The 25,226-nt window shown below is 41.1% G+C and overlaps 1 protein-coding gene across 1 annotated transcript in view; it reads right to left on the reverse strand.

The window, feature by feature from the left end:
- Positions 1–1,572: 1,572 nt before the first annotated feature.
- LOC149211428 (DNA polymerase alpha catalytic subunit-like) overlaps positions 1,573–25,226 on the reverse strand; it is a 233,586-nt gene continuing 209,932 nt past the window's right edge. Inside the window, exons 23-32 of the mRNA XM_089388389.1 lie at positions 4,231–4,344; positions 4,015–4,098; positions 3,661–3,774; positions 3,342–3,431; positions 3,167–3,252; positions 2,783–3,032; positions 2,601–2,654; positions 2,355–2,474; positions 2,184–2,258; positions 1,573–2,056 (exon numbers count right to left, since the gene is read on the reverse strand). Of these exons, the coding sequence (XP_089244515.1) occupies positions 1,910–2,056; positions 2,184–2,258; positions 2,355–2,474; positions 2,601–2,654; positions 2,783–3,032; positions 3,167–3,252; positions 3,342–3,431; positions 3,661–3,774; positions 4,015–4,098; positions 4,231–4,344 (1,134 nt within the window). The 3' untranslated portion in view covers positions 1,573–1,909. The remainder of the gene's footprint in view (positions 2,057–2,183; positions 2,259–2,354; positions 2,475–2,600; positions 2,655–2,782; positions 3,033–3,166; positions 3,253–3,341; positions 3,432–3,660; positions 3,775–4,014; positions 4,099–4,230; positions 4,345–25,226) is intronic.

Genomic DNA, 25,226 nt, shown 5'->3' on the forward strand with positions numbered 1-25,226 from the left:
TTTACTACATCATTCCATCTGCCAGCTGTGGCATAGATGTTTGACAGAAGTACATAATATCCAGCATACTGATGCTCTAACTGTAAAAGGTCTGCAACTTCTTCTCCAATCTCTATATTGCTGTGAATTCTGCATGCACCAAGCAGGGCTCCTAACACACTAGCTCCAGGTTCTATTGCCATATTTTTAACAAAGTCAAGTGCCTCCCAGCACGCCCAAAGAGGTCTACCATGCATGCATAATGCTCAGCCCTGGGTGGGATGGAATAATTTTGAGTCATGCAATTAAAGTAGTCCCAACCCTTTTCCACCATGACTGCATGCAGTCAGAAGACAGACAAATGTAATATGATCCGGTTGTGTGCCCACATTTCGCTTCTTTCAAAATGTTCCAGGGCATCCTTACCATGCCCATGCATGCCATATCCAGCTATAATTGTATTCCATGAGGCCACATTTCTCACTGACATACTGTCAAAATTTTGTTGTGCAATATGTATCTTCCCACATTTGGCATACATGTCGATAAGGGCAGTCCCAACAACAACATCCAGCTCAAATCCATTTCTTAGTATATAACAATGAATAGGCTTACCTTGTTGTAAAGCTGCTAAATGGGCAAATACCGGAAGCACACTCACCAGAGTCACAGAGTCAGGTAACTCATCAGGTTGCATTTTATTCAAGAGTGCGAAGGCCTTGGGGCATAACCACTTTGCTCATAACCAGCAATCATTGTATTCCATGAGACCACATTTGTTGTGGGCATCGTCTCAAACAATTGGTGTGCAGCTTCTATGTCTCCATACCTGGCATACATGGCTACAAGGGAATTTTCTAAAAAGATATCAGTTTCAAAATTACTTCTGAATCATTTAATCATGGATCCATTTTTCTTGTTGCAGAGCCCCCGGATGGGAACATGCTGAGAGGGCACTCACGATGGTGCTTGAGTTGGGTTTTATAGATTCTAGTAGCATTTGATTAAAAAGTGCAAAGGCCTTATCTTCACTGTTCTCAGCATACCCAGCAAGCATTGCATTCCATGACACCAAATTTTTTCTACCCATTATTTTAAACAATTGCTCCGCAGTATCTATACTCTTGCATTTTTCATACATATCTATGAGGGGAGTCCCAACAACCTCAGACTCAAATCTATTTTTAATAATGTAGCCATGGATACACTTTCCTTGTTGCAGAGATGCTAAATGAGCACATGCCAGCACACAACTAACCATAGTGACTTCTATATCCTAATATTGAGAGGAGAAATGCTAATATAAATAAATTAAAGTTGAAGACAAGATTAACATTTACTTAAATTCTGAAACCAAAAATATAGTTTTATAAACATTAAAAAAAAAATACACTAAAAAAACTTAAATTTAATATATCAATTGCTATTAGTTTGATTATGGAAACTAAGTACAACTTCTTCAATTTAAAATACCTATCGGTGTCTCCTGCACCTTTTGGAGCAATTGCTAGTTATAATTTATAAACATAGAAGCATGCACAACCAAAAACCAAACCCCAAACCACCTTTGTCATACAAGACTTGCACTTGGCATACGGTAGAAATTTCAATGACATTAACTTGTGTACATGTGCTGAAATAGTTACAAATCACTATAATACAAGACAGCCACTTGCAGAATTTTAGAATTGGTGCTTCAGTGACGATAACCAATCTGCTCAATACTGACTCCAAGGGCATAATGTAAAAAATCCACTCATCAGCATGGAGGGGTACCTCCAAAGATCTAACTGCTGTTCATATCAGCTATATACCGGATGTGGGGAAACCTATGTGCACATGAACTAATGATAAAAAACATGTGCAATGCCCTTGCTAGTACAAAAGATATAAAACATGAAGTGCTGCATGTAGATGGATTTGAAAGAAGTTAGACGCTGACTACAATATCATTAAGTTGCACCCATCCATATGCGCAACGATCTCTTATTTTGCGAATAGTCATAGCTGCAGCATCAATTGCAGGTCGTATTTTGGCAAGGCGTTTCTCTGCTGGCATTCTTGCATTATACTCAAACTGCAAAAGGTTACTTCTTTAGTAAAGACAACATTGATTGAATTTCTTTAACAATACCAACAATGGTTGTTATTGTACAAAAATTTTTGCCAGGCAGTAAGGATGAACTCAGTCAAAGATTACAAACCTTTTGAATCACACGCGGAATGTCAAGTATGTGGCAGAAGTATGTAAGCTGCTTGTACAGGTCTACCTCGGTGTACTGCTCCCAAATATTAACAATTTGGCTGTTTAGTTCCATTTTAAAACAACTTATTAGGCGAAAAACACGTGCCATGAGAATTTTACCAGTCATTACCTGTTGGACAAGATGTCCATTGCAGCGAGGATAATTTGGACAAACTGTTCCCCTTTCCATATCACCGATAACCCGCAAGTTCAAGTTTCTAGTTGTGTGCTTGCACATTTCTTCATCACACTGAAAAATACAAGATGGGAACAGAATCAACCAAGAAAAATCAGTTCAACATAAAGGAATTCTTTGTAATCTTCTGATGTGATAGTTAATAAAGGGCATCTAAATGAGATTGGGAAAGAACCATACAATCATTAACCCTGTATAGTACAATGCGATGAATTTTTCTGCCTGCCTTTTCACCTGCATAGCACAATGCAAAAGAGTATTTAAACCAAGCATAGACACTAGCTCTGCAGTATGCAGAAGTATTAGTGGGATGATCCACATAGTTATCAACCTATTATGGAATCCTGTAAATGACGGCTAACCTGATTAGCTAGTATGGCAGGAGAAATTACACTTGGTACACCCTCATCTTGACATTTTGGACAATGGAGTGAGCACCAATATTTCTCAGTTGCCTCCCTTGATGTCTTGGATAATGTTTCATCTTGTTCGTTTTCTCCAGAGTTGGTTGTAAGATTTTCAGAACTTTTAATTATGCTTGCGACACTAGGACATTCAAAACTTGAGGAACAATGTGGGCATACTATCAAGAATGGCTCGCAGTCATGGTATCTGTGGAGCAACTCAAACAATGTTAGAGAATTAAACTAAATGCAATATAACAAAGTACACTCAGATATAAGAAGCAGTCTGAAATTTAATGAACAGAACCAAATAGATAATATCACTCCTTGCTGAAGTTGCACCTTTCATCATCATCATCATGGAGACTGGAGAGAAATGCAGTAGCTGGCTCTTTCACAACAGCTTCAAAACTCATTTTTGGTTCAAACTGACAAAAGAGACATTTTGTCAGCTTCATACAGAATGTCATACAAATCCTGAAATGCCTTAGAACTATAATGAGATGCACATGCTCACCTTCGATGAGTCCAATCCAATACAATCTGCAAGACGTCCTGGGCTTGTACCTTGGATAGGTGCACATAATCTAGACACAACAGGATGAATCTGGAAACAGAAGCCATCGAGAAACAGGTCACATAGAGAATAGGACATATTGAAATCGATGTGTAAAGGTAGAAGATATTGCATATCAGACAACATGCTTGGTTAAATTATATGAAAATGTACTATGGTGGCCTGCATACTTTATTTTTCATGAAAAGAGTAACATTCTCCATTGTCTAGGTGGAAAATTACCACTACTTGATCTGATGATATGAGAATGCAGAAATACCTGCTGAGATAGATAATAATCAATGTCAATCATCCAGTTTCCACTGTCCCTTTTCAACTCATCTGGATGTCTTGCCCTTTCGGCAATGCCTGTTGTTGATCCCAATCCAGATCCCTATTCAATATAAATAACAGCAAACTAAGATCCTCAGTAAAAGGAACAGTGAACTGAAAGTTTGGAAGCACCTTCCTTTTCTCTGCAACAACTATCATCATTAATGACGGAGACAAGTTGAACACCCATTCTGTTTATTTCTTGAATTGACAAAATTCCGGTGTATAGTTTGAAAGATTTAGAACGTACACATCAAACGCTTTGTATTTGCATTTATAAAACAAGAGAAAAGGCGTGCACCTGTTCAAAACAAATTATGTAAGGAACTGTATCACCAACAGAACAACCAATATGATGGCCACTCTGCTTCATTCTTAATGCCACCTGTCAAGAATGAAATGTGTCAACTTATGATAAGCCTGTACGCATACTCCAATGGAATGAATGTGAATACACATCATAAACATAAAAAAAAGCTACTTGAAAATGGATGAAATGGTGTTATAGATTATCTACCTGGACATGTGGCTGGTTTTTGGAATCCGGATACTCCTCTGGAGGTTTAGTCAATGATTTCGTAATGACGTATTTCTCAAGCTCCACTTGACCATTTCTCATTTCCTCTTGCACCTATTACAACAATTTAACTATAAATATCTGCTGTGTACCTATACACAACTTATTTTGCACATTAACTATTTTGTTTATAAACTCAATAATCTAATGTTTGAGTCATCGATGACTCATCACTCAGCTAGTTCAGAAATGTTAGTTACTTGCATTAATCACCCATCACTAAGTTAATTGAGGGTTGTTACCTACAGAGATTATTTACACATTGGTAAGCTGAGTCATATTAAAAAGGGTCACCCCCTCACTTCTAATAATCACTCTATTATCGTCAGCTGAGCTGTGTCCTAATGATAAACATGTGAGAGTTTGTAACCACTGGCCTGTGTTCAAATACCAGTAATAGTAGGGAATATTCAGAGTTGCATGCACAGGAGTGCAGTTCCATTAACTCCAAGCCAGTCCCAGTAGATACAATAGAATCCAATAGTGGATTGGGGGAATAAGTCCCTGATTCTGGCCAAAAAATAAAGGGTGTACCATATCACTATTTCTCATCGCATTTAAGTACCATTTTCCTGATATATTGATATATTGATAATAGTAATATATCAAATCTTGTTTCTCATCTGAGTACCATTTTCCTGAAGATGTCTACCTCCATGTTTCAGGAAGTCCAAGTGCATTCCAATTTTGGATGCACAGTTACCCCCAAACATTTGTTCTCGTTATTGTTTATTAAATTATTTCTCTTGTACTTGTTATTACTTCAATAGTTGCAGTAGTAGTTCCATTTTTGGTAAAGAATGCAACAAAACATTATCAAAGTTTTAAATTCTAGCAGAGGGTTGTAATTGTATTAGATTTTTGAAAATATTATGCGCTGAGTTTTCAAAAACCAAAATTAAAAATTTGGAATCTACTCAAAAAACTGGTTTAAGAAAAAAAACAATTCACTCAAATTGAGAGTTGAATGAACAAAAATATGAAGTTTGAAAAAATTGCGATCTTTGGCATTAATATGACAGGGGCTATAACTTTGGGCTTTTTTAGCAACTTCTCAAAAGAAGTTGTCAATTTTGACTTAATATTCAGGAATAAATATTATTAGCTTCAAATCAATATATTATATATTTGATTTGGGTTTACAGTGAAGAAGAATCATTTTGCTGAAAATGGTGTAAGCATCACTTTTGGCCACAGCTAACATCAATATTGCAATCATTATTGAATGTGTCTGTAGGATTGTTTAATGTTGACCTGGTTAGCACTGCTTTATTGTATTCCTAGGTTTAGTGAAAGCTGCCCCAATAAATGTGGGCCCATAATCCTCTTGAGGAAAATGTGTTAAATTGGCAACTAGGGCAAAACTCCATGTGGGTCAGCTTATTTATGGCAGCTGATAATTTTATTGGATCCCTCTCGTCGAGAGGTGTAGGATTGATCCAAACATCATCCGATTCCGATAAGTATTTATGGAGATATGAATTTATCTTGTTTATGTAATTATAGTCAAGCCGACCAGCTCTTATGTAGGCTCTAGAAGCCCAATCGACGTGTCTATTCATCATCCTCATTTTGGTATAAATAGATGAGGATTTGATATCATTTGCACACACGTATTCTTGAGGTGATCTCCTCTCCACGTCTGGGTTTTTGGAGAAGGAGAGAACCAAAAGAATACGCTGGCCTAAGAAGGAGCCCTAGCTGCAGATGATGCCCTAGCTGATCCATCGCAGTCAATTACTTATACGCTGTTCAGGAGGAGACCTTATACGCTGTACATAGAGACTTGTTTATGTTGACGTAGCTTAAGAAGATGAACACAACTCGCAAATTCTCTCTGAAATTTCACATATACTAGAAGGAGCAGAGCCGCAGGGATTTTCGGTGAAGGGCTTGACTGCACCTCGGATGGGTATAAGGTGCAATCAAGCTAGATCTCGGTTGGATAGAACACAAGGAAAATCTCACATTTGTCTCTCTGAATTTTCGAGTCAAGGAGCCGCAATCAAGGAGGAACAAAGCTCGCAATCAAGGAAGAAGATCTCGCATTTCCTCGCTCTGAAATCTCGCATGGAGAAGCAGGCCCGCATTAGGGTATGACTGCACCTCGACCGGGGTATTAGGTACAGTCATGACCAGAACTCGAAGGTATGATGAGGATGCAGAATTGATCTATGAACTGGGCTAAATATTCTCTCGGCATACCTATGAATCAAAGGCACAAAACTCGGATGGATAAGGAAATGAAGATCTCGGATAAGGACACTGCAGTGAGGTCTGAGCTATATACATTCTCAACAGAGACCGAATCCTTATAATGAAAGTCTCTGCATTACATGAATAGATTGATATGACAATCTCAGCATAAAGATATCTCTGCTCTTTCAGAGGTACAGTATTGACATAATAACTAACCGCAGTGATAACAATGATCCTACAGTTGCTATGACAATCTCGACATATATATATATATATATATATGATATTCCTGTAGCAGTCTCGGTATACATTCTCGGCATAATCATAACAAGTACAGTAGTACAGGAATCTCGAATATCTCTGAAACTTCGGGGTAATTACAATCACACAGAACTAGGATTCATCTGATATTCTTCAGAGGAAATTACAGTGGTTCAGGACTTCGGACAAGTGTAGTGGTTCAGTACTTCAGATGAGTACAGTGGTCCTATATTTCTCGGATGGGTAACTCAGAAGTAAAGCCTCTCAATGATCCTTGTCTTGGCATAATGAACGATCTCATGAAGATCTCGGTGTAGGAAGAAAACACAGTCATGGTCTCAGTATATATGTAATGATGTTATCCAATAGAGAACACTCTGTCTTGGCATACCTCTAGATGCAGTCAAGATCTCAATTATGGTCTCGGTATAGCATATACTGTCTTAAAGGAAAAATAGTCACAAGGAGAAGATCGATGTAAAGGAGCAGCATGTTAAATACTGTTGTTCTAAGGCATGGATAAGTATACTGATGGACGCAGCATGGTGAATCAGTTGAAGTATGAGGACTGAGAAGTGTGCCTTCACCTGAGTTCAGATCAGTAGTCCTTGTCATCAGAACTATCCTGTCATCTTCATGATGAAATATCTCTGATGTCTGATCTCTTATTTTGGCAAGTCAAAGTGTTGACTTCAAATGTATTTGTACCATCTCTCTCTCTGCTGAACTTTGAAGATAAAAGAAGATTTGATCAAAGGGTTTCCCCACACATTGTGGGGTTTGTCCCTGGCTCGCGCCATATCTTGTGTCCTCTTGCATTGGCTTGTCTTCTGCGTTTTATATTTATGTTCTATCTGCAGTTTATCGTAATGCTGATGTGATTGCTAACTATGAAAATTTTATAAATTGCTCTAGCATAGAACATACCTAATCTTAACATGGTATCAGAGCTGAGGTGAAGACAATGCCCAAGCAGGAGTGAAAAAGCAATCACCGAAGACAGTTGGGACAAGACAAAAGGATCAATGGGTTCCTCATAATTCACCTAGGGTGAAGTTGAAGCAGAGAATGTTATTAGAATGGCGCAGCAAAACTTCTGATGGCATCACTTCATTGGGAAGTTCAGATCTAAGGGTAGGAAGGAAAGGTAGATGTCTTGGTTATGAGTTCGCCCTTATGCGAAGGAGTGCCCGAATGACAGAGATGTGGGTCATCAAAGACAATGGTCGACTCTTCCACGAAAAAAAGGAACCCCAAAATCTCTTTTATGTACCTGATTGAACCTGATGTCCATCTCGAAAATGGAAGTCAAAGGTTACAAGGTGGCATTTATCGATGGAAAGGTACGTGTTTCAAAATAGACTTTTTTAAAAGATGTTTTTGAGTTCAAGGTTGTATCAAGTTGCAGGAAGTCCATTGGGAACCATGTCCATTGACTCAGCTCTAGAGGTCTGTGAGTCAAATGGTGACTAGGATGCCTGAATTCAAAAGGAAGCATGAAGGTACATGTCTGAAATGTACCAAAGGAAAATATTATAAGGGTACCATTCCCCTCATGCAGCAGGTTCACAGGTTTGGAACAACCCGAGGAGTCTGAGAATCATGATCAAGGAATCTCATGTATACAGGTGGAAGAAAGCCCTCTATGGCTTGAAGAAAAACACCTCAGGCATAATATGAGAGGATTGATAGCTGTCTAATGCCGTTGAGATTCACTAGGAGTGAAACCGATCCAAACCTTTACTCGAAGGTTGTGGATGATAAACCTCTCGTACCAACACCTATGTCTGACAGGTGCATACCCTCTCATTTGCAGAAGAGAGAGGGAGTTGGATTCCGAATGTGGAATGATTAACTGCAAGCCTGTGACTACGTTGAGGATCTTAACTTTCAGAAGTTATATGGTAGTGATGTCGGACCAGATTTGGGAAATGCCTTTGAGTTTCATAAACTCATTCGCGTTGATGTTCTTGGTGAACTTCCGTCCGGACATATGTTTTGCAGTTAGCATGGTGAGCTCATATTCGGTTGAGCCTCACTGGATTGGTGCCAAGAATCTTCTGAGATATCTTCAGGGCACAATCTCTCATGGTTTGAGATACACTGTCGAAATATGAATCTGCATGATTATTCGAATGCTGAGTGGGCAGGCAGTGTGGAGGATCACTAGAGCACTTCTTAGTGTTGTTTCTCTTTGGAATCTGCCTCGAGCAGGAAGTAGAAGTCGATGACTCTGAGCACCACCAAGGCAGAATACATTGCTGATAGTATGGCCTTCTGTGAGGCGGTCTGGTTGCTGAAGCTCTTCAGTGAGCTGTTTGTACACATGATGAATACCACTGTGATTCTCTGTGACAACCAGAGATGGGATTCGATTATTGAGGAATCCCGTATTTGACAATTGCTCCAACAGATAGACATCGAATACTGCCTTATCTATGGTAAGTCGATGATCAAGGAGGCTCCATCGCATTAAGATGATGTTCACGTTAGAGCCCCGTGGAAAGACCAAATTTGTGATTTTCCCGAATGACTTGGAGTCGTGGAGAGACCTTTGTAAAAGGGTCCTGCATACATTGAGCTCTGGGAGCTTTGGGGGGCTTGTAGTTCTATTGGAGCAACATACAACCACAGGGTGACTCACCCTCCCCTGGTGGTGTGCGCTGGAACAAGATGATTCGCTCTCTTGTGGAACAAGATGATTCACTCTCTTGTGTAGCAGGATGATTAGTTCTCCTGTGAGGCCTGGATTGATGTGTTCTCCATGGCGATTGTAGCAGGATTGATGTGTTCTCCTGTGAGGCCTGGATTGATGTGTTCTCCATGGCGATTGTAGCAGGATTGATGTGTTCTCCTATGAGGCCTGGATTGATGTGTTCTCCATGGCAGCTTGGATTGATGTGTTCTCCATGGCGATAGTAGCAGGATTGATGTGTTCTCCTGTGAGGACAGGATTGATTAAGTTCTCCTGTCGAGGCATCCTACCCATGCAGTCTAGGACACATGGGAAGTACCTCTCATCTGATCAATGAGCAGGGAAATAAAGTTAGGGACCATAGTAGTACCGATGGACGCATCATTGTATCTACCGTACTCCCTACGCTAGGATGTACTCTATTGATCTGGGATCAATGATACTAGTCTAGGACCAGTGGTAGGAGTTGTACATACTATGACGCTGACTTCGGGTCGGCTGAGACTGGTCTGGGACCGATGGTACATACTCCGAGACTGACTTCGTGTCAGTGCAGGACTAGTCTGGGACCAGTGAGAGTCGTACCTACTATGATGCTGACTTTGGGTCGATTAAGACTGGTCTGGGACCAGTGTTACGCACTTTGAGTCTGACTTCGGGTCAGTGGAGAATGGTATGAGATATTCTCGATCAATTCTTCTTCTTCTTCATAGTTCAGCAGAGCAGAGCAGAGCCAGCAGAGCTGAGCAAAGCAGAGCAGAGCTAGCAAAGCCAGCAGAGCTGAGTAGAGTAGAGCAGAGCCAACAGAGCTAAGCAAAGATGGGCAGAGCAGGGCAAGGCACTGATGGCAGAGATAATACAGTCGGACATATGGATCAACAGATGAAGTTTCCCCTAGTTGAGAGGGAGTGTTAAATTGGCAACTAGGGCAAAACTCCATGTGGGTCAGCTTATTTATGGCAACTGATAATTTTATTGGATCCCTCTCGTCGAGAGGTGTAGGATTGATCCAAAGATCATCCGATTCCAATAAGTATTTATGGAGATATGAATTTATTTTGTTTATGTAATTATAGTCAAGCCGACCAACTCTTATGTAGGCTCTAGAAGCCCAACCGACGTGTCTATTCATCATCCTCATTTTGGTATAAATAGATGAGGATTTGATATCATTTGCACACACGTATTCTTGAGGTGATCTCCTCTCCACGTCTGGGTTTTTGGAGAAGGAGAGAACCAAAAGAATACGCTGGCCTAAGAAGGAGCCCTAGCTGCAGATGATGCCCTAGCTGATCCATCGCAGTCAATTACTTATACGCTGTTCAGGAGGAGACCTTATACGTTGTACATAGAGACTTGTTTATGTTGACGTAGCTTAAGAAGATGAACACAACTCGCAAATTCTCTTTGAAATTTCACATATACTAGAAGGAGCAGAGCCGCAGGGATTTTCGGTGAAGGGCTTGACTGCACCTCAGATGGGTATAAGGTGCAGTCAAGCTAGATCTCGGTTGGATAGAACACAAGGAAAATCTCACATTTGTCTCTCTGAATTTTCGAGTCAAGGAGCCGCAATCAAGGAGGAACAAAGCTCGCAATCAAGGAAGAAGATCTCGCATTTCCTCGCTCTGAAATCTCGCATGGAGAAGCAGGCCCGCATTAGGGTATGACTGCACCTCGACCGGGGTATTAGGTACAGTCATGACCAGAACTCGAAGGTATGATGAGGACGCAGAATTGATCTATGAACTGGGCTAAATATTCTCTCGGCATACCTATGAATCAAAGGCACAAAACTCGGATGGATAAGGAAATGAAGATCTCTGATAAGGACACTGCAGTGAGATCTGAGCTATATACATTCTCAACAGAGCCTGAATCCTTATAATGAAAGTCTCTGCATTACATGAATAGATTGATATGACAATCTCAGCATAAAGATATCTTTGCTCTTTCAGAGGTACAGTATTGACATAATAACTAACCGCAGTGATAACAATGATCCTACAGTTGCTATGACAATCTCGACATATATATATATATATATGATATTCCTGTAGCAGTCTCGGTATACATTCTCGGCATAATGATAACAAGTACAGTAGTACAGGAATCTCGAATATCTCTGAAACTTCGGGGTAATTACAATCACACAGAACTAGGATTCATCTGATATTCTTCAGAGGAAATTACAGTGGTTCAAGAATTCGGACAAGTGTAGTGGTTCAGTACTTCGGATGAGTACAGTGGTCCTATATTTCTCGGATGGGTAACTCAGAAGTAAAGCCTCTCAATGATCCTTGTCTTGGCATAATGAACGATCTCATGAAGATCTCGGTGTAGGAAGAAAACACAGTCATGGTCTCAGTATATATGTAATGATGTTATCCAACAGAGAACACTCTGTCTTGGCATACCTCCAGATGCAGTCAAGATCTCAATTATGGTCTCGGTATAGCATATACTGTCTTGACATATTTCAAGGTACAGTAATGATCTAAGCATAGTTATGATCTCGATCTTAAAGGAAAAATAGTCACAAGGAGAAGATCGATGTAAAGGAGCAGCATGTTAAATATTGTTGTTCTAAGGCATGGATAAGTATAGTGATGGACGCAGCATGGTGAATCATTTGAAGTATGAGGACTGAGAAGTGTGCCTTCACCTGAGTTCAGATCAGTAATCCTTGTCATCAGAACTATCCTGTCATCTTCATGATGAAATATCTCTGATGTCCGATCTCTTATTTTGGCAAGTCAAAGTGTTGACTTCAAATGTATTTGTACCATCTCTCTCTTTGCTGAACTTTGAAGATAAAAGAAGATTTGATCAAAGGGTTTCCCCACACATTGTGGGGTTTGTCCCTGGCTCGTGCCATATCTTGTGTCCGCTTGCATTGGCTTGTCTTCTGCGTTTTATATTTATGTTCTATCTGCAGTTTATCGTAATGCTGATGTGATTGCTAACTATGAAAATTTTATAAATTGCTCTAGCATAGAACATACCTAATCTTAACAAAATGCCCTACTCGTGAGTTGTGTATTTATAGACAACTTTCATTTGTGATTTCACATATCTTCCAACCATTCTTTCATCTTTGGGATAGTGATTTAATCTACAAGCACTAAGTGTTGCACTCACGCTTCTGAATTATTTTTATCTCTACGGTTGCACCTCTTTTCATGAATAGTGCTGCTTCTTTCTCTTTATTGTAAAACTATGGTTTACTGATTGTTTTGATCCTTAGAGTGACATCCTTAGATCCATTGCTAGATCTTCCTATCTCACTCATCTTTTCTTGGCAGACTATTGACTAATTTGTATCGTGCTAGTCTTTTCTATGCATGTCGCAGCAGCACTACCGCTTGTTTCTTTCTTTGTTTATGTTATTTTCAGCATTGTCTAGAACCTGTGCTTACACTCCCACATTGCATTCATATGGATTGTACTCTTCTTCAGCCCCATTGACCTACTTTTGCAGTCATTTCTTGGACTGGGACATTTAATAAAATCATCTCATCTTTATCTCATGATATCAGAGTGCATGTGAACCTTAATTACCCAATTCTGCAGCTGATATGAGGCTATTTAGCTGGTGACATCACTGATTTTGTTCCTGCAAAACGAAGGTTTCAAACCATATTTTAACTGCAGATTTTCAACAGCTGATCTGAGGCTATTTGTCTGGTGAAATCACTAACTTTCTTTCTTCAGAACCAAGGTCTCAGATCATCTTTTAATTGCAGGCTTTCAATAGCTGATCGAAAGGCACTTTGGCTGGTGGCATAACTGATTTTGAGACTGCAGAACCAAGGTTTAGGTCTAAACTTAGGAAAATTAAAGTATTAATGGGTATTAATCAAAATATGGGTGAGAATGTTCTAGAAAGCAGATCAAGTCAAGTTTTTAATCTTAGCCGTTGATTAGAGACTTAGTCTCGGTCGTTGAAGTTTCAACGAGAAAAGTATAAGAAGGAGGCTTGGGGTTCATTTAGAAACACACCGAGAGAACGAATTGATCAAGATTTCGAAATTTCTGGGGCTAGGAAGCTAAGAAATTCGAACTAAGTGATCATTCTGCCGCAGAGAGGCAGAGATAGTTCAGGAATACTAGGCAGAGAGGCGAAGAGCCACTAGTGGAGGCAGCGCAACACCTAGAGGGACTAACGTTGGGCCAGTCTAGGCCCATGCAAGCTTGACGCAGAGCTAGAAGGGCCAGCGCAGAGGAAAAAGTTGCCTTCACGCAGAAATCCAGAACTGTCAGAGAGTTGCCGAAACAGCCGGAAGAGGTTGACGCAAAAGCTCCAGGAGGCAGAAGAGGCAGCGCAGAGCTGAAGCAAAGCATGCAAGGCTGACGCAGAGCCCGTAAGGTTGACGCAGAGCCCGTAAGGCTGACGCAAGGCCTACACAGGGCTAGCGCAGAGATAGTCAAGGTTAGCCAGTTTTGCTGTCGGATCAGCCGAAAACCTGTCGGGTGAAGTGAGGTAATCTCACTCAGTTTTCCGCCATTATATTTTTCTCCGTAACTGGATTGTCAGGAGGGCATCCAGCCTTGTATTCAGAACTACTGCTTAATAATATAAAACCCTCAGAGTTGTTGCACCAATTTTCCTGCATTGGGCATTTCAGGGGACTATTTTGTCCAAAAATAACAGTGTCTTATGTATCTTGTTCTTTGCTAAGTTTCTTGTTTCATGTAATCAAATTAAATTCGTGTAGGTTGCTGAAGTAATTTACTTCAGTATTTTTCAGAAAATAACTTGATAATGTATATTAAAATCAAGTAGAAGTAATTCAACAGTTGATCTGAGGCTATTTGTCTGGTGAAATCACTAACTTTCTTTCTTCAAAACCAAGGTTTTAGATCATCTTTTAATTGCAGACTTTCAATAGCTGATCGAAAGGCACTTTGGCTGGTGGCATAACTGATTTTGAGACTGCAGAACCAAGGTTTAAGTCTAAACTTAGGAAAATTAAAGTATTAATGGGTATTAATCAAAATATGGGTGAGAATGTTCTAGAAAGCAGATCAAGTCAAGTTTTTTAATCTTAGCCGTTGATTAGAGACTTAATCTCGGTCGTTGAAGTCTCAACAAGAAAATTATAAGGAGGCTTGGGGTTCATTTAGAAACACACCGAGAGAACGAACTAATCAAGAGTTCGAAATTTCTGGGGCTAGGAAGCTGAGAAATTCGAACTAAGTGATCATTCTGCCGTAGAGAGGCATGGATAGTTCGGGAATACTGGGCAGAGAGGCAAAGAGCCACTAGTGGAGGCAGCGCAACACCTAGAGGAACTAACGTTGGGCCAGTCTAGGCCCACGCAAGCTTGACGCAAAGCCAGAAGAGCCAGCGTAGAGGAAAAAGTTGCCTTCACGCAGAAATCTAGAACTGTCAGAGAGTTGCCGAAACAGCCGGAAGAGGTTGACGCAAAAGCTCTAGGAGGCAAAAGAGAGAGCGCAGAGCTGAAGCAAAGCATGCAAGGCTAACGCAGAGCCCGTAAGGCTGACGCAAGGCCTACGCAGGGCTAGCGCAGAGATAGTCAGGGTTAGCCAGTTTTGTTATCGGATCAACCGAAAACCGTCGGGTGAAGTGAGGTAATCTCACTCAATTTTCTGCCATTATATTTTTCTTTGTAACTAGATTGTCAGGAGGGCATCCAGCATTGTATTCAGAACTACTGCTTAATAATATAAAACCCTCAGAGTTGTTGCACCGGTTTTCTTGCATTGGGCTTTTCAGTGGACTATTTTGTCCAAAAATAATGGTGTCTTATGTATCTTGTTCTTTGCTAAGTTTCTTGTTTCATGTAATTAAATTAAATTGGTGTAGGTTGCTGAAGTAATTTACTTCAGTATTTTTCAGAAAATAACTTGATAATGTATATTAAAATCAAGTAGAAGTAAATTTGGTTTGCTACAGTAGGGGATCCTTAAGTTTTAGGAATTTTCACATGGTATCAAAGCATTGATTTTGAAACAAAAAGAGCAAATCCAGTGTTGAGCAGAGAGGCCAATAGCTGCATTTGGCAGCAATATGAATCTCCTTGAAGAGATTGCGCAGTCCTTGCCGAGAAAGCAGAGATTTCGAGGAAATCTCTCTCTAAGAGAGTCGACAAAGAGGTACGATTTCCAGTTCGTGAGCTTGCAGAGGCAGAGGGAGTGATGCGAAGCCTCAGTGTAGTGCTTGAAAGGCACAATTTCTGTCAGAGCAAAGATCCGTCAGAAAAGAGCGAAGACACATAGAAGGGGAATTTTCTCCTCAGAGGACTTTTCTCGCCAAAAGTTCAATTTTTTTTCACTTGTCGAGCAGCAGACCAATGCTACGCAATGACTAGAGGAGTCAATTTGACAATTTGGGTGAGATGGCATCACATGGGCTCAAAGATCAGGACAGGTTGGAAGAAGCTTCCAACTATGTCATATGGAAGACCAGAATCTTAATTGTTCTGGAGGAGTACGATCTCGAAGCTTATGTCAAGAGTGTTGAGGTTGTTCCTGTGGACAATGATCAAAAAAAGAAGTACAAGGCCGAGCAGGGAAAGGCGAAGGGGTTCATACTCGATGGAGTTCGAGATCATGTGGTCTCACACTTGCAGGGCAAAGATACAACTCGAGAAATGTGGGAAGCTTTGTCTTCATTGTATGAAGGTTCTTCCGAACAGCGGAAGATGTACTTAGAACAAAAGTTGCAACGAACATTGATGCAGAAGGGAGAAGGGGTTAACTCCTATCTTCAACGCCTTTAGGACACCAAAGACCAGCTTGTTGCAGTGGGGTCTACTCAGTCTACCGCAATGGTAAGGACGACACTGAATGGAGTCTCGGATGAATGGCAAGTCTTCATCCAAAGTATATTGGGCAGGGAAAGACTACCTTCATGGGAGGAGATGTGGGCAGCCCTTCAACGGGAAGAATTAAGGAGGGATTTGGTTAAGGTCAACCTCAATGGCAACAATGGGAGTGGCACGAAGACCAAGGAGGAGGAGGAGAATGCAACTCTAGCATCAAAGGGACAGCAAAAGCAAAAGCGAAAGGACATTTCGAAGGTGAAATGTTTCACATGTGGCGATATGGACCACTTTGCATCCCAGTGCCCTTTGAAGCAAAAGGATAAAGATGAGAAACATGATCCTAAGGTTGCTCCAACAAAAATTGACGAAGATAAGTTTGCCATGAGTGCCCACACATCTCCAGGAGGGAAATGGGGCGATATAGAACTGTAGTTGGGAGGACTACATGTGGGCAAGATCCTTGAGGAACCCACCTCTTGGATCAATTCCTTGATACGCGAGTCCGAGATTCAGCAGTAGTGAGATGGACTTAGAGTCAGATGATGTAGTGGGTTGGTTGGAGAGACAGATGCAGTAGCCTAAGACTAGAGATTGATCAGCGCAGAGCAAGGTTGGAAACAATGCAGATGGCACAGTACAGAAGTCAACAGCAACGCAGAAGATTTAAAGGGTCAGAGACTAATAGCGGTCAGATTCCAACATTCACATGGTATTATGCTAAACACAGTTAGTGCAGTAACTTTGGGTGTTTTCCAGTTGCTTCTCTCAGCCACTGAGTTGCAGTACGGATGTAGTGTTAGCAGTGGCAGTGCTAGCAGCATAACAAATGCAACATTTGAGAGAGAGTTGTAATACAGTTGCAGCAATGGCGATGCTAGTGTCATGGACAGCAATACAGCAGTAGCAGCAGCAGAGTGTTGGTCACAGCGACAATGCGAAAAAGACATGCTTTAGAGACAGAGCAACATGCAGTTGGACATTGTTGCTAGAGCACATTTCTCGCTAAGAGGGAGTGTTAGTTTTTGGTAGCATCGAATGTGCTCTAGCCATGAAATTTGTAAAGAGATTAAGGCACATGAGTTCTAAAAAACCCATAAACCGTTTGGTGAAATTCCACCCGGATTGTATTTTATTAAAATAATTAATATTTTTAATGGGGTTCCTAAGTCTAAACTTAGGAAAATTAAAGTATTAATGGGTATTAATCAAAATATGGGTGAAAATGTTCTAGAAAGCATATCAAGTCAAGTTTTTAATCTTAGCCGTTGATTAGAGACTTAATCTCAGTCGTTGAAGTCTCAATGAGAAAAGTATAAGGAGGCTAGGGGTTCATTTAGAAACAAACCAAGAGAGCAAATTGATCAAGAGTTCAAAAATTTTGGGGCTAGGAAGATGAGAAATTCGAACTAAGTGAGCATTCTGCAGCAGACGAGCAGGGATAGTTCGGGAATACTGGGCAAAGAGGCAGAGAGCCACTAGTGGAGGCAACGCAGCACCTAGAGGAACTAACGTTGGGCCAGTATAGGCCCATGCAGGCTTGATGCAAAGCCAAAAGGGTCAATGCAAAGGAGAAAGTTGCCTTCATGCAGAAATTTGGAACTGTCGAGGAACTATCGAAACAGTGAAGAGAGGTTGACACAAAAGCTCCAGGGGGCAGAAGAGACAGCGCAGAGCTAACGCAGAGCCTATAAGGCTGACATAGGGCCAACGCAGAGATAGCCAGGGTTAGCCAATTCTATTGTCGGATCAGCCGGAAATTGGCGGGTGAAGTGAGGTAATCTCACTCAATTTTCCGCCATTATATTTTTCTTTGTAACTAGATTGTCGAGAGGGCATCCAGCATTGTATTCAAAACTATTACTTAATAATATAAAACCCTCAAAGCTATTGCGCTGGTTTTCCCGCATTGGGTTTTTCCAAGGACTATTTTGTCCAAAAATAACAGTGTCTTTTGTATGTTCTTTGCTTAGTTTCTTGTTTCATGCAATCAAATTAAACTGGTGTAAGCTACAGAAGTAATTTACTTCAGTATTTTTCATAAAATAACTTGATAATGTATATTAAAATCAAGTAGGAGAAGTAAATTCAGTTTTGTTGTGGTAGGGGTTCCTTGGGTGTAGGAATTTTCACATGTTCTTCCAATTGGTGATCATGGGCGTAGACATTGTTCTACAATCATGCATTCTAAACCTCTTCAGAATATCTATAGCGTATCTTCCCTGCCCAAGGGAGATCTCCCCGCCTTTCTGCTACACTTCCAACCCTAAGAAATAGTGCATCAACACCAAATCCTTCATATCAAATTCTACTGCCAGGCTCCTCTTGCAGTCCTCTCTGAGCCTTGATGATCTTGTCAAGAAGAGATCATCCACATACAATACTAGGATGAGTGGATCACCCTCTACCATCAAATAGTAAAGTTTGGGATCTGCATCACTCTTGACAATCAACATCTGTTGAAGTAGTTGTCAATCTAACCATACCACGCCCTGGGAGCATGCTTGAGCCTGCATAGAGCTTTCTTCAGTTTGCACACGTGAGTGTGCCTCTCATGAGTCTCGAAGCCCTATGGTTGTTCTATGTACCTTCCTCTATGACCTCATTCAAGAATGTTGTCTTGACGTCCATCTGGTGAATTTGCCATCCCATCTAAGTGACTAGGGATATAACTGACCGAATAGAGGTGTATCTGGCAACCGGAGCAAAGGTCTCCTCATAATCCATTCTTTCTTTTGATGCATACCCCTTTGCCAACAACCTAGCCTCAACCATCAGCACCACCTCCCATACAAAATTCGTCATGATAGTGTTGTATTCTTCTACCATGGTATCTACCCACACTTGATGTTGCAAGGCTTCCTAAAAGCTAGAAGCTTCTACAACTTGAGCTACCAATGCTTGGTATATGTCAGGTTGCCTGCACTCCCTCTTGTTTGTCTTAGGAGCTCCAACAAACTCCTCTGCATCCTTTAATGTTTGGCGAACCTCTCTGCTGGCTCAACCACTAATAGTGGGAGGTTCTACCAACTCCTCCTCATCCTACCCCTATTGCTCCATCTCCTGAGATCTTATTGGATTCCCTGCTCCTAGGGAAATACTAGTATTAGTTAATGTACTGGATCCCTGTGATTGTCCCACTGGTTGCCCCTGTTGTTGGACCAATGGAGCTTCAGCTGGCTGATTCTAATCACCTGCAAGCATCTCATGAGATCTCTTGAAAGCTCGATCTTCCATGAACTTTACGTACCATCTCACTACAATCTTCCTATTGCTAAGAATGTAGATCCTGTATGCATTAGACGTTTAGCTATATCCAACGAGAAACCCCTTCTCTGCAGTCTAATCCAATTTGGTGTGCCTCTCATCTAGCATGTGACAATAAGCAACGTTGCCAAAGATCCTGAAGTGACTAACTTCTGGCTTCATCCCTATGAAGACCCTTCTAGCATTTTCTTCCTCAATGCTCTATGAGGAGTCATGTTCTAAATATACACTGCAATGTCACATGCCTTTGCCCATAGAAACCAAATCCTAGTAATAGCACATTGTTTTTGCAGAACCAACTATGGTTATGTTTTTCCGCTCCGGTACTCCATTTTGTTGAGGATTATATGAAGCTGACCATTCTCTTCTTCCTTCGCACAAAAATAAAGCAACAAAACTTAAAGAGTGTGTGTGCTCTTAATATAAAATGCTCAAATGTATTATAAATAATATTTTATTAATATATGAAATGTACAAGAATATGAATGTTACAATGAGTCCATGCTTATATACCTAGGCAAGTGTCCTTTCATGATAGGGCATGTCTTTTAGACATGCCTTTTCTCTTAACTAATGACTATTTAAGATAATCATTATTTGATTATTTATTATTTATATTTATTTATTATTCACTTTATTTTATTAATTTATATTCATAACATTGCCCCTTCCTTCAAAAGCTTTGTCCTCAAAGCTATATAACTGGCAATTTTCATCATATTACATTTGTCATCTTGACATATGTAACACGACCTCACTAGTACCTCAGTGTGTATAATTTGTCGTTAATATTATTTTGGAACTAGGTTTAATTTATTTTTTCTTTCCTTTTTTTAATTTCAATTTTTTTCCAATTTTTTTAAATAATAATAATATATAATTAATTAAATTAATTACATAGTTAAATTATATAAATTAAATTAATTAACTGATATATATATATATATATATATATATATAGTTTGTAACTAGATTGGCCCAAATCTGGCATTTCTTCGGTATGGAAAGCACTCTTAAATTCACTGCCCCTCATCAGGGATACCCTGGTTTGGAAAGTTAATGATGGATCTCTGGTCCGAATTGGTGCCGACCCATGGAATGGGAGTGGTGGCAGACATCTTTTATCAAGACAGTGTTGGAAATACTGAGAGGGGGGATGAAATTTATTATTTTTTGTTCTAGTGATTGTCAAAAGCATATATAGATATGTATATGTATACACAGAACACAAAAATCGACAGTTGGAATAAATGCTTTTATTAAGACTCAATACAGTGCAATGAAATAAATACAATATAAGTATATCTGACTATGAATGGTTGCCAAGCTCCAACTTGGACTTCAGTGAGGCTCCAACCTCCAGAGCACCAACTCTGTTTTGCCAAGACACCAATCTTGGATTTTAGGAGCACCAACTCCCAAGGACTTCAATCCTGTTCAGTTCTGAGGCTCCAACCTCTTGGGCTCCAACCCAACCTTGGTATAAACTGGTTCTGTTGCTTCTGCCTCTGCTGCTTCTGCTGCCTCTACAGTCTCTGCTGCTTCTGTTGCCTCTGTACCCTCCGCTGGTTCAGTTGCCTCTGCACCCTCCGCTGGTTCTGTTGCCTCTTCTCTGGTTTTTTTTCACCACAACAACACAATCCTCTGTGTTTTCTGTTTTTATACATTCCATGCCTCTGTCCATTCGTTTCCTCTTACATGCTGGCTCTTTGGCTTCCTCCTCAGTCGCTATCGTTTCCTCTGACTCGCTTGATCTTCTATGTTCGCTTGACACTTCGGCTTCCCATTCCTTTGCTTCTTCTGTCTATACAAGTGTTCCAATATTTGCAGGACGCGTTGTATCAATGGCAAGCACTAAGTCAACGCAGAGGACCATATTCATAAGACTGTAACAGCGCTACTTTGCCATTGATTGTAGGTATATACAAGTCAACATAGCTTAACAGACAGCCACGTCCCAATCGCAATCGATTTCGCCATGAATCACCCCATTCAACTGTCGTTCAACCTTCTGAACCATCGAAACAGCGATCGTAAGCCTTTCGGCTTAAAACACCCCGCGCAAGCCATTTTTGAGTTACATAGGAAATATATGAAAAATAGGCGAAAAACACTTAAAGGCGGACTTCAAATTTAATTCACCCGCAACTATATTGTATCGGGTCCGCCTTGTAATCGCAATCGGCAGTCGCCAATGGTCGATGGCCGATGGGCCGATCCTCCTATGGACGCGATATTACGTTGAAGCATGTTGTATATGCCTGTCGATTCCGCTCCCTTATCGCTATCGGCTCATATATATCATAGCCTATTGCCGATGGCCGATCCGATGGATCGGATGCGATATGGCCATTAACCATGCTTTCTATATATATATATATATATATATATATGTCGGGTCCGCTCGTTTCATCGCTATCGGCGATTAGATATGGGAAGCCTTTATAGGATGGGCGATTACCACGGATGCGATGTTAATATATATTCCCTTTAAAGCTTCCATCGGGTCGCCCACCACTTATTGCAATCGAAGGATTGGGGTGGACGGCCCTATACACATTGCGACATACAGCGGATGCGATATTATTATAAACCAGTTTTAATGCCACCATCGGGTCCGCAGAGTTATCGCAATCGGAGGATTTGGGGTGGGCGACCCTTTATGTTGCGGATGCGATATATTATAAACCAAATATGAAATGCCATCGGGTCCATTACGATATGCCATCGTGTCACTTAGCCGAAACCCCGATGCGCCGATATGGCAAAATATATATATATATATAGATATATATATATATATATGCCATCGGGTCCATATGTGTCGAAACACATTTAACTTGTGTTGTTTCCGCCAAAAAGGAAAAAAGGCCTTTGCTTATTGTAAATGCATATATGTAGATTTTGGGAGCTCAAACACTCCCGATAACGTTAATACATGCATATGTGGGTTTTCATTGCCCGAACAACTCCCGATAGTATTAATGAAGGCATATATGGGTTTTGATCGCCCGAACATCTCCCGATAATGTTGATGCATGCATATTTTATTGTATAACGCATATATATGGGTTTTAACCGCTGATAATGTTAAAGCATGCATACACGGGTTTTACAAGCCCGATAACATATCTATATGAGTTCTGCTCCCGATGGCTCCTGATAGGTTCCCAATAGCTGTGTATGCTCCCGATATCTGTTATCTGAGGCATATATGGCTCTATTTGCTTCATTTGCTCCTCCGATGGCTCCTCTTGCTCCGATATGCTCCGATAGCTCCTCTTCCTTGGCATATATATATGTGGCTCCTCCTATAGCTCCTCTTTGCTCCAATGTGGCTCCTCTAGCTTGGTCTGCTCCTCTTGGCTCCATTTGCTCCTCTTGGCTCCGTCTGCTCCTCTGATGGCTCTGTCTCCTCCTCTTCAATATTGCCATATTGACATCAATGACAATCTGTGTCCAACAATCTCCCCCTTTGTTATTAATGGCAATATTCTTCTGCTCTCTCCCCCTTTGACATCAATGGCAAAGGAATGCATACGAACTCCCCCTGTCAAACTACTCCCACTGTCCTGCTGCATCTTTATGAATGAACTTGAGTGATGATAAAGAAATAACCCCCATCTTTTGACGCAGATGTTCGAATGCTTCTCGAGGAAGAGGTTCTGTGAAAATATCATCTATTTGCTCCTTAGTACTGATATATTCCAGGACGATGTTTTGTTCAGCTACTTGCTCACGGAGGAAATGATACTTGATTGGTATGTGTTTGGTTCTTGAGTGCATCACTGGATTTTTGTTGAGACTGATAGCGCTTGTGTTGTCACAATAGACGATAATCGATTGATATGTACATATGTCGAGATCTTTTAGAGCTTCCTTCATCCATAGTATCTGAGAACAACAGTCTACTGCAGCAACATACTCGGCTTCGGCTGTGGATAATGATATGGATGGTTGTTTTTTTGCTGAGCCAGGATACTAAACAGTCTCCTAGGAAAAATGCATTTCCACTAGTAATTTTCCGATCATCTATACTTCCAGCCCAATCAGCATCGGTGTATGCAGTTACCGTTAGTGTTGAGTCCTTTGGGTACCAAAGACCAAAATCAAAAGTTTCCTTCAAATATCTGAGAATTCTTTTTACAGCTAATAAATGAGATTGTTTGGGAGCAGATTGAAATCTTCCCACCATTCCTATTGCTTGCATTATGTCTGGTCGTGTAGCTGTTAAGTATAGAAGGGCTCCAATCATTGACCTGCAATGAGTTGCATCTACTAGAGGGGAGTCATCATCTTTGCTCAATTTGCAGTTTGTGGTCATAGGTGTGCTCACGAGTGCACAGAGACGGATGCGGATGGAGCGGCAGAGGGAGCTACAGTGTAGGAGTCCCGAGAGAGTGCGAGACTAGCAGGCTACAGCAGTGCGAGAGGCATAGGAGTGTTGCACCAGTGCAGGATGGCACAGAGAGGTGTGCAACAGTGCAGGATGGCACAGAGAGGTGTGCAACAGTGCGAGATGCAGGGAGTTGTTGCAGCAGCGCAGAGGTCAGAGAGGGAGCACTTGTCAGCGGCAGAGGGAACTTTAGCGTTAGTGGGTGTCTCTAGCCCAACAGAGAGGTCAAATTTGGAGATTAGTTACTTATTTCTCAGTAATTGAGTTGCATTGCAGTAGTGGGCAGCACGATGCAGCATGATGAGAGGAGGTGCAGTGCGGATGCAGCGCTGGGAGAAAGGACCAGCAGCAACACGCATGCAGAGGGAGTTGTCGTACAGATGCAACAGTGGCAGTAGCAAAACCATGGGCAGCAGTGCAGAGGTTGTTGGGCAAGAAGGCCTAGCATCAGCACAGGTACCGATGCCGGATGATCAAATTAATACTCAATGAGGAGTATTGCTGGAGCACAGTCCTCGCTAAGAGGGAGTGTTGATTTGGGATAGCGTCGGATGTGCTCTAGCCACGAAATTTGGTGGAGAATTTGGGGCACATGAGATCTCTAATACCCCAAAAGCATTTGGGCAGATTCTAAACAGATCAGGAGATATTAAAATAATTAATATTTTTAATGGAGTCCCTAAGTCTAATCTTAGGGAAAATAAAATATTAATGTGTATTAATATGAATCTGTGTTAGAATGGTCCAAAAGACATGGATCAACCCAGATCTAATCTTAATCGTTGATTAGGGACTTAATCTCGGCCGTTGAGATATCAACAGGAAAAGTATAAGAGGAGGCTTGAGAGTCACTTGGAGAGGACACCAAATGATCATTCATTCTATTCTCTAGAGTGGGGTTTGCTAAGAGAGATAGAACCAGTGATCGGGAGAGCAATTGAGGGGCATTGAGTACAGAGGAACAAGGAAAGCAAAGATTGTACCAGGAGAGCAGCGCAGCAGCGAAGGGGAGTGACGCAGAGCTAGAAAGGACTCACACAAGGCACGCGGAGGCAGTCAAGTGTTGCACAAAGCACCAAAGTGGCCAACATGCTAACGCCGAGGCTCCCAGAGTTGACGCAGGGCCTCTTGGGGCTGATGCAGACCAAGAAAAGCTAACGCAGGGCCAACGTGAGACAGAGAGGCTGACGCAGTCCAGATTGGGCAGATGCTAGGGTTGTAGGAGCAGTTTGTGCTGAGAAGCTGCCGAAAGGGTTTTCCGAGGTTTCAGCAAGGAGATTTCTCTTAAATTGTGAGGAATAGCCGCTAAGGAAATTCTCTGTTGGGTAGG

Source organism: Pinus tabuliformis, chromosome 1_1, assembly GCF_031772625.1.
Source record: "Pinus tabuliformis cultivar Carrire ecotype Pingquan chromosome 1_1, CPIR1, whole genome shotgun sequence".
Classification (NCBI taxonomy): Eukaryota; Viridiplantae; Streptophyta; class Pinopsida; order Pinales; family Pinaceae; genus Pinus; species Pinus tabuliformis.